Genomic DNA, 12,026 nt, shown 5'->3' with positions numbered 1-12,026 from the left:
CCCCCTCTCTCTCTCTCTCCCTCCCTCCCTCCCTCCCTCCCTCCCTCTTCCATCCTCTGCCCTCTCTCTTTTCCCACCCTTGGAAAAGTAGTAAAGTTGAGATGAACACAGCTTTGTGACTGCCCTCTGAATTAACTTATTTTTTAGATAGGATCTCATTTTGTACCCCTGACTAGCCTGGTACTTGGTAAGTATACCAGGCTGGTTTTGAACTCATAGAGATCAACCTGCCTCTGCCTCCCTACTACTGATATTAAAGGTTGCTCCTTCACAAAAGGTGTTGATTTATCTTGTGTGTGTGTGTTCGCGTGTGTTCGTGTGTGTTCACGTGCATATGTACAGGTGAGTGCAGATGCTCCAGGAAGCTGGAGAAGTTGGATCCTGGAATTAGAGTTAGTAGTGTCTGTGGGCCACTGTATGAGATACAAGAGCAGTGGATGTCGTCAGCTCTGAGGCTGGCTTTGAATCTCTGGCCCAATGCTGTAGGGTGTTGGTAGTTTTGAACACCACATACCCATGTGCCATTCATTTCCCTGCAGGTCATTGAAGCTGAGCTTCGTTCTACCAAGTGCTGGGAGCTGACTACTGAGGGTGAGGAGATTGCCCGGGAGGGCAGCCATGAGGCCCGTGTGTTTAGAAGCATCCCTCTCGAGGGCCTGGTGCAAAGTGAGCTCATGGTAGGGCCCAGGGCTGGCATCCAGGGAGGGGATGGGATGCAGGTGGCCCTGGAATACAGCACTTATCACAATCCCACTTCCCTAGCAACTGCCCAGCGGCAAGGTGGGCTTCAGCAAGGCCATGTCCAACAAGTGGATCAGAGTGGACAAGAGTGCAGCCGATGGGCCCCGGGTGTTCCGAGTGGTGAGTCTTGCAAGGATGTGGCCAGGCAGGCTGGGGGCAGAAGGGCAAGTGGGGCAGACACCAGCCCTCATTCCCTTGTCCTGTGGCAGGTGGACAGTATAGAGGATGAAGTGCAGAGGCGGTTGCAGCTGGTCCAGGCCGGCCAGGCTGAGAAGCTGGCTGAAAAGGAAAGAAATGAGCTGCGGAAGCGGAAACTGCTGACTGAAGTGTGAGTGGATGCCGCAGCTAGGCCCTCTGACCTGTGTGGTGCTGTGCGGATGAAGGGAGGGAGTGCTGTGAGGATGAAGGGAGGGAGCGGCCTGTCCCACACCCAGTGCTGCTGCCGGTGGCCTTCCCCAGAACCCCTTTACACAGGATTTGTTACTGTGGTTGTTTGGTTCCTTGGTTTTGAGACAGGGTTTTCTTATGTAGCCCTGGCTAGCCTAATGCTCAATATGTAGTTCAGGCTATCCTCAAATTTGCAGAGATCGTGGCTCTGCCTCCCTAGTGCTGGGATTAGAGGCTTGCAGCACTACCCCCAGCCTTATCCAGGGTTTTGAGTGTGTGTGCTGGGCTCAGGTAGCCCTTCAGCCTCTGCTCTTGCTGCACCCGCTACTAAGAAATGGCTTTCTGTAGACTTTTCCAGGCAGTCAGCCAATGAAATTCCTGCTCATATTTCACTCAAGGGTGGCCATACTGAGGCAGATTAGGTGCAGCTGAGATAGGGTGATTTTGTGAGTTCCAGGCCAGCCTGGACTACAGAGTGAAGTCTATCTCATCAAACCATTTAAGGTCTGGGGATGTGGGGAAGTCTAGGCTCTGCAACTTGTTAGCTATGTAAACTTGGCCAACTTATCTGGCCTTTTCCAGCTAAGTTCTTTAGTTGTAAAATACCTTCTGGGGTGGAGAGATGGCTCAGTGGTTAAAGGCGAGGCTCACAACCAAAAATAAAATACCTTCTCGTAGGGTTGTGGAGTAACAGATCCTAACCCAAAATAAACCCTCAACACTTCGCTGATATTGTGTCCTTCTGTATGTATCACTACTTGAATGGACTTTGGTACAAATATTCTCACTGTTGATAGAACAGATAAATGTAAGAATAGGTAGAAGGGTAGTGGCCTGATAAGAAAGTTTCCAATGACAGTATCAAGAAGACAATAATGCAGATGAACGAGCAAAGATCAGGAGTTCAAGGCCAGTGTGGGCTATATAAAACGCCTAATCAAAAAACAAACGGAGACAAAAATGAAGGCCAGAAAAATAGCTCAGTGGCTAAAGGAATTTGTCATCAGCCTGCTAACTTGAATTCCATCCCTGGTATCCATATGGCAGAAGGAAAGAACTGATTGTTGAAGTTGTGTTTTGACCTCCACATACTCGATGCATGTGTGCACACCTGCACACACAGACACACACACACATACACACACATACACACACACACAGAGATAAATGAATGTGATAATGGTTCTTAAAATGCTTTTTTAAAGGCTGGAGAGATGGCTCAGTGGTTTGCTGCTCTTAACCACTGTGTTAGGTTCCTGGTGCCCATGTTTGACAGCTCGGAACTGTCTGCCACTTTAGCTCCAAGGCCTGTGTTAGGAGCAGCTCCAGGGGATCTGATACCTTTTCCTGCCCCCATGGGCATCCCCACACATGTATTACATGTTCACACAAACATGCAGACATGTACAATACACATAAATAAAAACAAAACTGGTGGTGTAGCTCAGTTTTATAAGATACTTGCCTGGTATGCCCAAGGCCCTGAGCTTGACCTCTGCCACCAGAGAGAGAAAAAAGCAGTTGGACATGGTCATTTACCCTTAAATCCCAGCATGGGAAGCAGAGACGGGTGGATCTGTGAGTTTAAGGCTAGACTGGTCTACAAAGGAGTTGCAAGTCAGCCAGGTCTCCATGGTGACCCACTGTCAAAAAAATGCAGATAAAGATACTTTGTGATATAATGCCTAAAGCCTGCAATATCAGCGTTTATTATGTAACCTGACCGTCTCTAGAGAAAACCAAAAACACAGTAAGGCAGGTTCTGAGATGTAGCTCAGTTGATTACTATGCACTAGGTCCTGAGTTTGATTCTTAGCACCACATAATCCTGGTGTGACATAGGCCTCTAATTCCAGCATATGGAAGGCAAAGCAGGAGAATCAGTTTACGGTCATGCTTGACTGTACAGCAGGTTCCAGGTCAGTGTGGGATAGGTGAATCGTTTGAAACATCAGCAACAGTCTAAAACTAGTGACTTCATAGTTGGTTCTGGGATTAGCATCCAGTGGCTCTCAAGATGACAGCAACGAGCCTTTTCTTCCTCTGTTCACAGGATCCTGAAAACCTACTGGGTGAGCAAGGGCAGGGGCTTCAGTACAAGTGTGTCTAAGCAGGAGGCAGAGCTGAGCCCAGAGATGATCTCCAGGTAGGATGAGGAGAGAGGAGAAGGTGTTGGGGAGGATTGGGCAGTTCTCCTCATGTCTTTGCACCCTGCATCTCCCCACAGTGGCTCCTGGAGGGACCGACCCTTCAAACCCTACAACTTCTCTGCCCGTGGTGTGCTCCCAGATAGTGGCCACCTGCACCCCTTACTTAAGGTCCGCTCCCAGTTCCGACAAATCTTCTTGGAGATGGGGTGAGCACAGGGCCTGGGGTGGGGTTTGGAAGCCAGTGGACACAGGCCGGCAGGGCAGTCAGTCATGTCTCCTGCAGGTTCACTGAGATGCCTACGGACAATTTCATCGAGAGCTCCTTCTGGAACTTTGATGCGCTGTTCCAGCCTCAGCAGCACCCAGCGCGTGACCAGCATGATACTTTCTTCTTGCGAGGTGGGTGGCCTGGGAGCCTGGCCAGTGTGGCAGCAGAAGTCTCAAGTCTGGATAAAGCTTTAGGAAAGGGATATCACATTTCATAAAATGAGATCTGACTTCACTGTGGCCAGCAAGGCCCTGGCAGCTGGTTCCGTCCTCACTGTGAGCTTTCTCCATTGTGCCTAGTCTCTGCTTTCTGAACTTGCCAGACCTGCCTTGAGGCTGTCAGCTTATGCCAACCACCCAGAGTTCTTTTGTTTTTTGGGGTTTGTTTTGCTTTTTTTTTGGTGGGGGTGGGGAGGAGGTTGAGACAGGGTTTCTCTGTGTAGCCCTGGCTGTCCTGGAACTCACTCTGTAGACCAGGCTGGCCTCGAACTCAGAAATCTACCTGCTTCTGCCTCCCAAGTGCTGGGGTTAAAGGTGTGCACCAACACCGCCCGGCTGTTTTGTTTAGTTTTTTTTTTTTTTTTTTTAGAGAAAAAGCGTGGCCTTGACTAGTCTAGAGCTCGTGTGGGCCAGGCCAACCTTAGACCCACAGGGTTCCCTGCCCTGCTGAGGCTAGGCTTAAAGAAATATGCCACAGTGCATATGACGGTATGCATTTTTATCTCATTTTATTCACAATTCTATTGGCTGTCCTCAAGCTCATCATGTAGACCAGGCTGGCCCCAGACTCACAAAGATCCACCAGCTTCTTCTGCCTTCCTAGTGTCTGTACTAAAGGCATAAGCCACCACCACATGTGCCTAGCATGTCTCAGGTGCCATCACATGTGCCTAGCATGTCCCTGGTTTGTTTTGTTTTTTCCCCTGGAGACAGGGTTTCTCTGTAGCCCTAGCTGTCCTGAAACTCCGTAGACAAGGCTGGCCTGGAAATCAGAGATTCATCTGCCTCTGCCTCTGCCTCTGTCTCTGCCTCCTGAGTGCTGGGATAAAAGGTATACGTCATCACTGCCTGGCCTCGTGTCCAAGATTTTAATGGCACCTAAGGGTTCGAGTGTGACATATTGGAATCTGGATTCTAGCTGTCTTTAGCATAAATAAATAAGTAAATAATCAAACTCCACGCTGGCTCTGTCCCTTCCCCCCTCACTAACATGTAAATTCTCTAGGGTTTATTTGGGGCCAGAATCCTTTTCACTAAGCTGAAGCATGTATGTGGGCTGGAGAAAAGGCTTAGCAGTTAAGAGCACTTAGTGCTTTTGCAGAGGACCCTAGGTTAGTTCCCAGCACCCATATTTGATGCTCATAACAGCCTTTAACTCCAGCTCCAAGGAATCTTATGGCATCTGGGCTCCTCAGGCACACAAGCTCATGTGCGTACAACCACACACAGACGTAGGTACACACATAATTGAAAAATAAAAATAAACGGTTAAATAGAAGCATGTTTTTCTTAGTTCTGGACATTCCCATCACTTCCACTTTTAACTTTTGTGTTGGTTTTTGCTTTTTCAACTAGAGTCCCCCCTACTGTAGCCCAGGTTGGCTTTGAACTCATGTCCTCCTGGCTTAGCTTTTGAAGTGCTAAGACCATCTTGCCTCATTATTTGGGTTGTTTTGTTTTAAGACAGGGTCCCACTCTATAGCCTAGACTGGCCTACAAGTCACTATGTAGCCATGACTGATCTAAGTGTCTTTTGTTCTTCTGCCTCAGCCTCTAGAATGATGGGATCACACATGTGAGCTACTGTGACTAGTTATTTGGCGTGTGCATGCACGTGTGCGTGTGCTGCTGCTGCTAGGGATGGACTCCAGGATCTCCTGCATCCTGGCAAGTTTTCTGTCCCCAAGTTCTCTGTCACAGGCCAGCCCCTGTGTCACTGTCCTTGATCTCTGAAATGAGCAGATGAGCATCCCAGGTGCCCACTGCCGTTTAGTCACAGTGATGTTGCTGTTGTGTGGTACCTAGAACTTACCTTCTGCTCCGTTCTCAGCCTTCTAACTGCAGAAAGTGGTACTGTTAGCCTTCACTTACAATTGAGGAAACTGAGGCACAGAAAGAACATCATTTACCTAAGGCTACACAGCTGTTACTTGCTAAAGACTTACTCAGGAACCAAAACTATGCTGTTGACATTCCCAAAGAGTTCACATGTTCACGTGATATGGTGGCTCTTTCTTGTCACCACTTGCTCAGGAGGCTGAGGAGAAAATTGTAAGTTCAAAAAGAAAAAAACATATTTTGCTCATTTGCTTCTGGGGGTGCATGTTAGTGGATGAACACTTGCCAAACCTGAAGAAGGCCCTGGGTTCCAGGAAGCCTTGGGGAGCAAGGCCTCCTTGAAGATCCTCCTGCATGCTAGGATGGCTGTTACCAACTGAGTCATAGCCCTGAGTAGGACAGAAGTCCCTCGCCCCAGGGAGATCCACTTCCTGACTAGATAGTTCCTGAGGAATCTGCGTAGTGGGGCAGGGGTTAGAAATCGCTGGAGATACTACTGTGCCTGCAGGGCTAGGGGAGGGGAGGCATGAATTGTTTGAGCCTTAAACAAGGTTGGCTGTGGTAATATATATACACCTTTAATCACAGCATTTGGGAGGCAGAGGCAGATGGATCTTTGAGTTCAAGGCCAGTCTGGTCTGCATAGTGAGCCTCAGACTTACCAGAGCTACATGACACAGCTAGAGATGGAGGCCAGTGCAAAGGTCCTGAGGCTGAAATGTCAGTTGGTGGCCCTGTGACTGCAGGTCATGGTCACATAGGAATGAGAGGAGACCAGAGCAGGAAGTCATATGTCAGAGCCAGAGGGAAACTTGGGCTTTCACATAGTGAAGAGAAAAGTAAGGGGAAGAGGATTCTGGATGAAGAAGGAAAGGTCATCAACCGAGGGGTGCCATCAACTGTGGGGCACAGGAGCATCCATGGAGCCGTACCTGACATGCAGTGGTTTCTGAGAGGTGCTCATTGGCTGACCGTATGACTCTGTCTTGCCTAGACCCAGCTGAGGCCCTGCAGCTTCCAATGGACTATGTCCAGCGGGTGAAACGGACCCACTCCCAGGGTGGCTACGGCTCACAGGGGTGAGGCAGAAGCAGGACTCTGACTGGGAAGGGGCAGGAGGCTGGGGTTCCAGGACCACAGGGCAGACTTCCTGCTTTCTCTCCTGAAGCTACAAGTACACCTGGAAGCTGGAAGAGGCCCGGAAAAACCTGCTTCGCACTCACACCACGGCGGCCAGTGCCCGAGCCCTCTACCGTCTAGCCCAGAAGGTACAGCTTGGCCTGGGCAGGTGGGTGAGTGGTACTGTCCTGTAGACCTTCTGACCCATGCCCGGGCCAGGCCTGGCCTGGCCATTATTCCTCCTCCTCAGAAGCCATTTACACCAGCCAAATACTTCTCTATTGATCGTGTGTTTCGGAATGAGACTCTGGACGCCACACACCTGGCCGAGTTCCACCAGATTGAGGGTGTGATAGCTGACCATGGTCTTACCCTGGGCCACCTCATGGGTGTGCTGAGGGAGTTCTTCACCAAGCTGGGTGAGCAGTCAAGCCCATACAAGTGCTTAGGCAGTGTTTGGGGCCCTGGGAGGGTGACTCTGAGGTCATCAGCCTGCCTTGGCCAACTTCTACAGGAATCACGCAGTTGCGCTTCAAGCCAGCCTACAACCCCTACACAGAGCCCAGCATGGAAGTGTTCAGCTACCACCAAGGTCAGGAATGGGAAACTGGGTGCAGAGGGAGGTCTGAGGGACCTTACGCTTGGCCTGGGTCACCCTCTTTGCCAGTCTCCTACCCCGTCTTCGCATTCTCTGTAGTATCACCCACGTGCATGCTCTAGCCTCCCCTTTGTTCCCACAGGTCTAAAGAAGTGGGTTGAAGTTGGCAACTCTGGGGTCTTCCGCCCTGAGATGCTCCTGCCTATGGGGCTCCCCGAGAATGTGACTGTCATTGCTTGGGGTCTCTCCCTGGAGCGGTGAGTGCCTAGCTGGAACTTAGGATGGTTCCATCAACTCATTCATTCATGTGTTCATTTCTCTGACAGTTCTGTAGTAGGAATGCCAAGTTCTGTGCCTTGCCCGGAGCTGCGAACACTGTGGTGTGTTTCCCCAGTGCTCTGCAGCATGGATCCTAGTGGAAACGGAAGGGTGACTAATATGGGCAATAAGGAGACAGAAGACCAGAGTGTTAGTGGACAGGAAGTGCTATAGAGAGGACAGAGCAAGTCTTAGATGGGGTGATCAAGGAAGCTTCACGGACGCTGAGGAGCAGTGAGGCCTCTGCAGGGTGTACCAGTCAGCAGGCACAGCCAGTACTCAGGCTCTGAGGCTAGACTAAGAGTGAACAAGGGAAGAATGGAAGACAGGGCCAGTAGTAAGACATGTTGTCCACCATTGGGGGTAGACATTCTGAGAAAGATGGGAGCCTCTGAGAAGCAGAAGGTAGCCTGATCTGACTTAGTGTTAAACCCTGTTTCTTCCACTCTCAGCCCAACAATGATCAAATACGGCATCAATAACATCCGAGAGCTGGTGGGCCACAAGGTGAACTTGCAGATGGTATACGACAGCCCAGTGTGCCGACTGGATATTGAGCCCAGGGCCTCAAAGACACAGGATGCTGCATGAGAGAGCCTGCCCCAGAGATCCCTGTCCAGTCCCTTGCATCCTCCAGCAGTGACCTACTATTTATGAGGCCTCTGTGAGGCCAGCTCACTCCCTCTGCCTCACCCACCCCAGGGGCAGGGTTCTAAGTATGGGGAGCAAGTTTTTTGTGCTGGCTTTAGTGGTGTTTGTGGTTTTCACATTGTAAGGGTGGGTTTGGGACCTACAGGTCAGTTGCTTTAATAAAATAGGCACGTTCCCTTGTGTGGTGCCTTTTGTTAAGACTCTGTTGTCATTTGTTTCATTAGACGACTCGTGGGAGTTGCCTCACTCCCTGCTCCATGCAGCCCTCAGTGCGGAGAGAACTGGGAGATGGGTCCTGGTGCGCAGTTAGGAGACAGGGCTTAGGTGGTCTGCGATCCTAAAAGGTCCCAGTCAGCTTGAGCCAGCTCCATGCTCAGTTGAGCGTTTATTGTTAATGGACGTGTGTGTGTCTGCTCAAGTACATATGGGAAACGGTCTTGAGTCCATCCTTAGGAACACTGCCCATGTCCTTTAAGACAGGGACTGTCATTGGCCTGGAAAGTTAGGCAAGGGTGTCTGACATGATCCAGAGACTTTCCTACCTCTACCTCTAAGATTATAAATGCACTTCCTGTCTTGAACGTAGATTTTGTGGATTGAACTCACGTAGCAAGCACTTACTGATGGAGCCACTCTGTAGCCCCTGGCACTTACTAATCACTGACTGGTTCGCCGGGCGGTGGTGGTGCACGCCTTTTTCTGAGTTCGAGGCCAGCCTGGTCTACAGAGTGAGTTCCAGAACAGCCAGGGCTATACAGAGAAACCCTGTCTCGAAAAAAAAAAAAAAAAAAAAAAAAAAACAAAGAAAAAAAAAAAGGCTTGGAACAGAAACTCCTCTTGGTAAAAAAACATTTAGTAGGTGATAGCCTAAAAATCCAGGATTCCCAAGATTGATGGGAACAAGAGACTATGGGTGAGAAGCTGCTCTTAATTTTCCCCTAAAAATCAAATCTCCCAGCAGCCGAGGCAGGGCAATCATGAGTCTGAGGCCACCCTGGGCCAAAAAAAAAATTAAGTTCTCAGAGCTTTGTGTCTTTACTTTTCATCTTGCTTTTTTGGGGGCTGATTTCAGATGGGCTTTGGCTCTTGGGTGTTTAGGTGGGTTTTTTTTTTTTTTGGATTGTTTTTATCTTCATGTGTATAGTTATTTTGTCTGTATGTCTTTTTTCTTAATTTTTTTTTTTTAGATTTAAATTATTTTTTTGTGTATGAGTGTTTTGTACCATGTGCATACCTGTTGCCCAAAGAGGTGGTGAGCTCCTGAGTGGGGCTGGGAATTAAACCTGGGCCCTTTACAAGAACAAGTGCTTTTTTCTTTTCTTTTCTTTTTTTAAAAATCTATCTATCTATCTATCTATCTATCTATCTATCTATCTATCTATCTTTTTTTTTAAAGAACAAATGCTCTTACCCACTGAGCTAACTCTCCAGCCCTGTGTCTTTGTACACATGAGGGTCTGTTGCCAGAAGAGGGCATTAGATCTCCTAGAACTGGAGGTGGACTGCTGTGAGCCAGCATGTGGGTACTAAGAACCAAACCTAGGTCCCCTGGGAAAGCAGCATGCGCTTGCAACTGCTGAGCCATTTCTTTGGCCCCCAAATGTATATAGTGTCATAGCGTTTGTGTGGGGGTCAGGGCACAGCGTTCAGGAGTCAGTTCCCCTCCTCCATAGGTTCTAGGGCTGGAACTCTGTAGTTTTTATTCACAGAACTACCTTGCTGGCCCTGATTCTGGCCTTTTTGAAAGTGCCCTGTACTTGTTGTTTTTCAAGACAGGGTTTCTCTGTGTAGCCCTGGCTGTCCTGGAACTCACTCTGTAGACCAGGCTGGCCTCAGATCCACCTGCCTCTGCCTTCCAAGCACTGGGATTAAAGGAGTGCACCATCACTACCCAGCAGCACATTTTAAAATTCATTTAATTTGGGCTTTGTTAAACAAAACACTATGTTTGAGGCCAGAGAGATGGCTCAGCAGTTAAGAGAGCACTGACTGCTCTTCCAGAGGTCCTGAGTTCAATTCCTAGCAACCACATGGTGGCTCACAAGCATCTTTCTTCTAGTGTGTCTGAAGACAGTGACAAGATACACACACACACACACACACACACACACACACACGTCAGGGCTGGTGAGATGGCTCAGCGGTTAACAGCACTGGCTCTTCCAGAGGTTCTGAGTTCAATTTCTAGCAACCACATAGTGGCTGGCAACTATCTATAAAGGGATTTGATGCCCTCTTCTGGCATGTAGGTGTACATGCAGACAGCACTCATACATTAAAAAAAAAAGAAAAAAGAAAAAAAAAACACAACAACAACAAACCTAATGACTCCCCACAACCTCCTCACCTCCCAAGATAGGGTATCACTATAGCCTAGGCTGGCCTCAAAATGCAAGATTCTTATGCCTCAGTCTCCTAAGTACTGGGATTATATAGGTTTATGTCACTACACTTAAGGTGTTTTCTAGATGGGGTTTCTCTGCGTAGCCCTGGCTGTCCTGGAACTCACTCTGTAGACCAGGCTGGCCTCAGATGAGCCTGCTTCTGCCTCCCTACCGCTGGGATTAAAGCTGTGCACCACCACAACCCAACAGCATTTAGTGTGTTGCCTCCTATCAAGAAATTTATGGTATGCCAGTTGTTAATTTTTACAGTGTTTACAACTGTTTTAGTTTTTAATCACTGCAGTAAAATTGGGATATATTTTGAGAGTTTCATTTTTTTAGCTGGGTTTGGTGTTACCCACCTTGAATTAGCACTGGGAGGGGGGGCAGAAGGAGGCTGATCTCTGAGTTTAAGGCGCTAGCCTGGTCTTATGGAACTTCCAGGACAGCCAGGGCTACAGAGAAACCCTTGCGAGACAGAAACAGACAGACACAGAGAAAGCAAACAGAGGGAACCCTGAGTACATAGAGTCCATCCTGAATGTGTATTTTGATGTAGGCACAGGAATCCAAGGCCAATTGACCCATGGGAAACCTGTCTAATCAATTACCTATATGAACCAGGCTCAAGAGTAATGGCAAAACTTTCCCCCAAAGTTCCAGAATGATTGTTTAAGGATAATTAACCAGTCTGTGCAAAGACTAGCAGATCTGGCTTCCTCTCCTGATGTTTGCAGGCTAGGATTGCTCATCCACAGATTCCTCCAACCAGGACTAGCTGTGCTATATCTAGTAGATAGCAGAGGCTCCAGGTTGCAACCATAGCATTAAAGAACCCCACCTGATCCCAGCTTCACTGTGTGTTCTTTCTTCGTTCTCACATAGCCAGTGTTAGGGTTGGAAAAATGGATCAAAGGTTAAGAACTGGTTGAGCCTGCAGAGGACCAAGTCTAATTTTAAGCACCATATGATGGCTCACTATTGTAATTCCAGCCTCAGGGGCTCTGAATCTCTTCTGGCCGCTGTGGACACTAAGCACCCACGTGGTACAGAAATATATGCAGTCAAAACACCCATACCCATAAAAAGTATATTAAAAAAACATTTAAAGATGAGATCCCTCTAGATGGCTCAGTGAGTACAGGCACTTGCCTGATCTGATGACCTGAGTTCCATCTCCGTGACCCGCAAGGTGGATGGCACATGTGCATCCACAAAATAGGTCAAATGTAAAACAAAAATGAAACACAGAGCTTGTCGATTAAAAGCATCAGGGAACAGGAATTTAGTTCCCATTATCCATATCAGGAGGCTTATAACCAGGGGATCTGATGCTCTCTTCTGGCCTTTACT

At 48.5% G+C, this 12,026-nt stretch overlaps 1 protein-coding gene across 2 annotated transcripts in view; it reads left to right on the top strand.

Annotated features, from left to right (window-relative positions):
- Farsa (phenylalanyl-tRNA synthetase subunit alpha) overlaps window positions 1–8,489 on the top strand; it is an 11,914-nt gene extending 3,425 nt beyond the window's left edge. Inside the window, exons 2-13 of one of the 2 annotated variants that reach the window (XM_028755552.1) lie at window positions 540–677; window positions 763–861; window positions 951–1,069; window positions 3,182–3,274; window positions 3,356–3,484; window positions 3,562–3,677; window positions 6,598–6,682; window positions 6,772–6,871; window positions 6,973–7,141; window positions 7,237–7,314; window positions 7,463–7,577; window positions 8,091–8,489. In XM_028755552.1, the coding sequence (XP_028611385.1) occupies window positions 540–677; window positions 763–861; window positions 951–1,069; window positions 3,182–3,274; window positions 3,356–3,484; window positions 3,562–3,677; window positions 6,598–6,682; window positions 6,772–6,871; window positions 6,973–7,141; window positions 7,237–7,314; window positions 7,463–7,577; window positions 8,091–8,229 (1,380 nt within the window). In that variant the 3' untranslated portion in view covers window positions 8,230–8,489. The remainder of the gene's footprint in view (window positions 1–539; window positions 678–762; window positions 862–950; window positions 1,070–3,181; window positions 3,275–3,355; window positions 3,485–3,561; window positions 3,678–6,597; window positions 6,683–6,771; window positions 6,872–6,972; window positions 7,142–7,236; window positions 7,315–7,462; window positions 7,578–8,090) is intronic. The other variant, XM_028755553.1, reaches the window with a different exon arrangement.
- The last annotated feature ends 3,537 nt before the right edge of the window (window positions 8,490–12,026 follow it).

This window comes from Grammomys surdaster, unplaced genomic scaffold (assembly GCF_004785775.1).
Source record: "Grammomys surdaster isolate TR1022 unplaced genomic scaffold, NIH_TR_1.0 126063, whole genome shotgun sequence".
Taxonomy (NCBI): domain Eukaryota; kingdom Metazoa; phylum Chordata; class Mammalia; order Rodentia; family Muridae; genus Grammomys; species Grammomys surdaster.
This window is presented reverse-complemented; position numbering and strand designations above follow the sequence as displayed.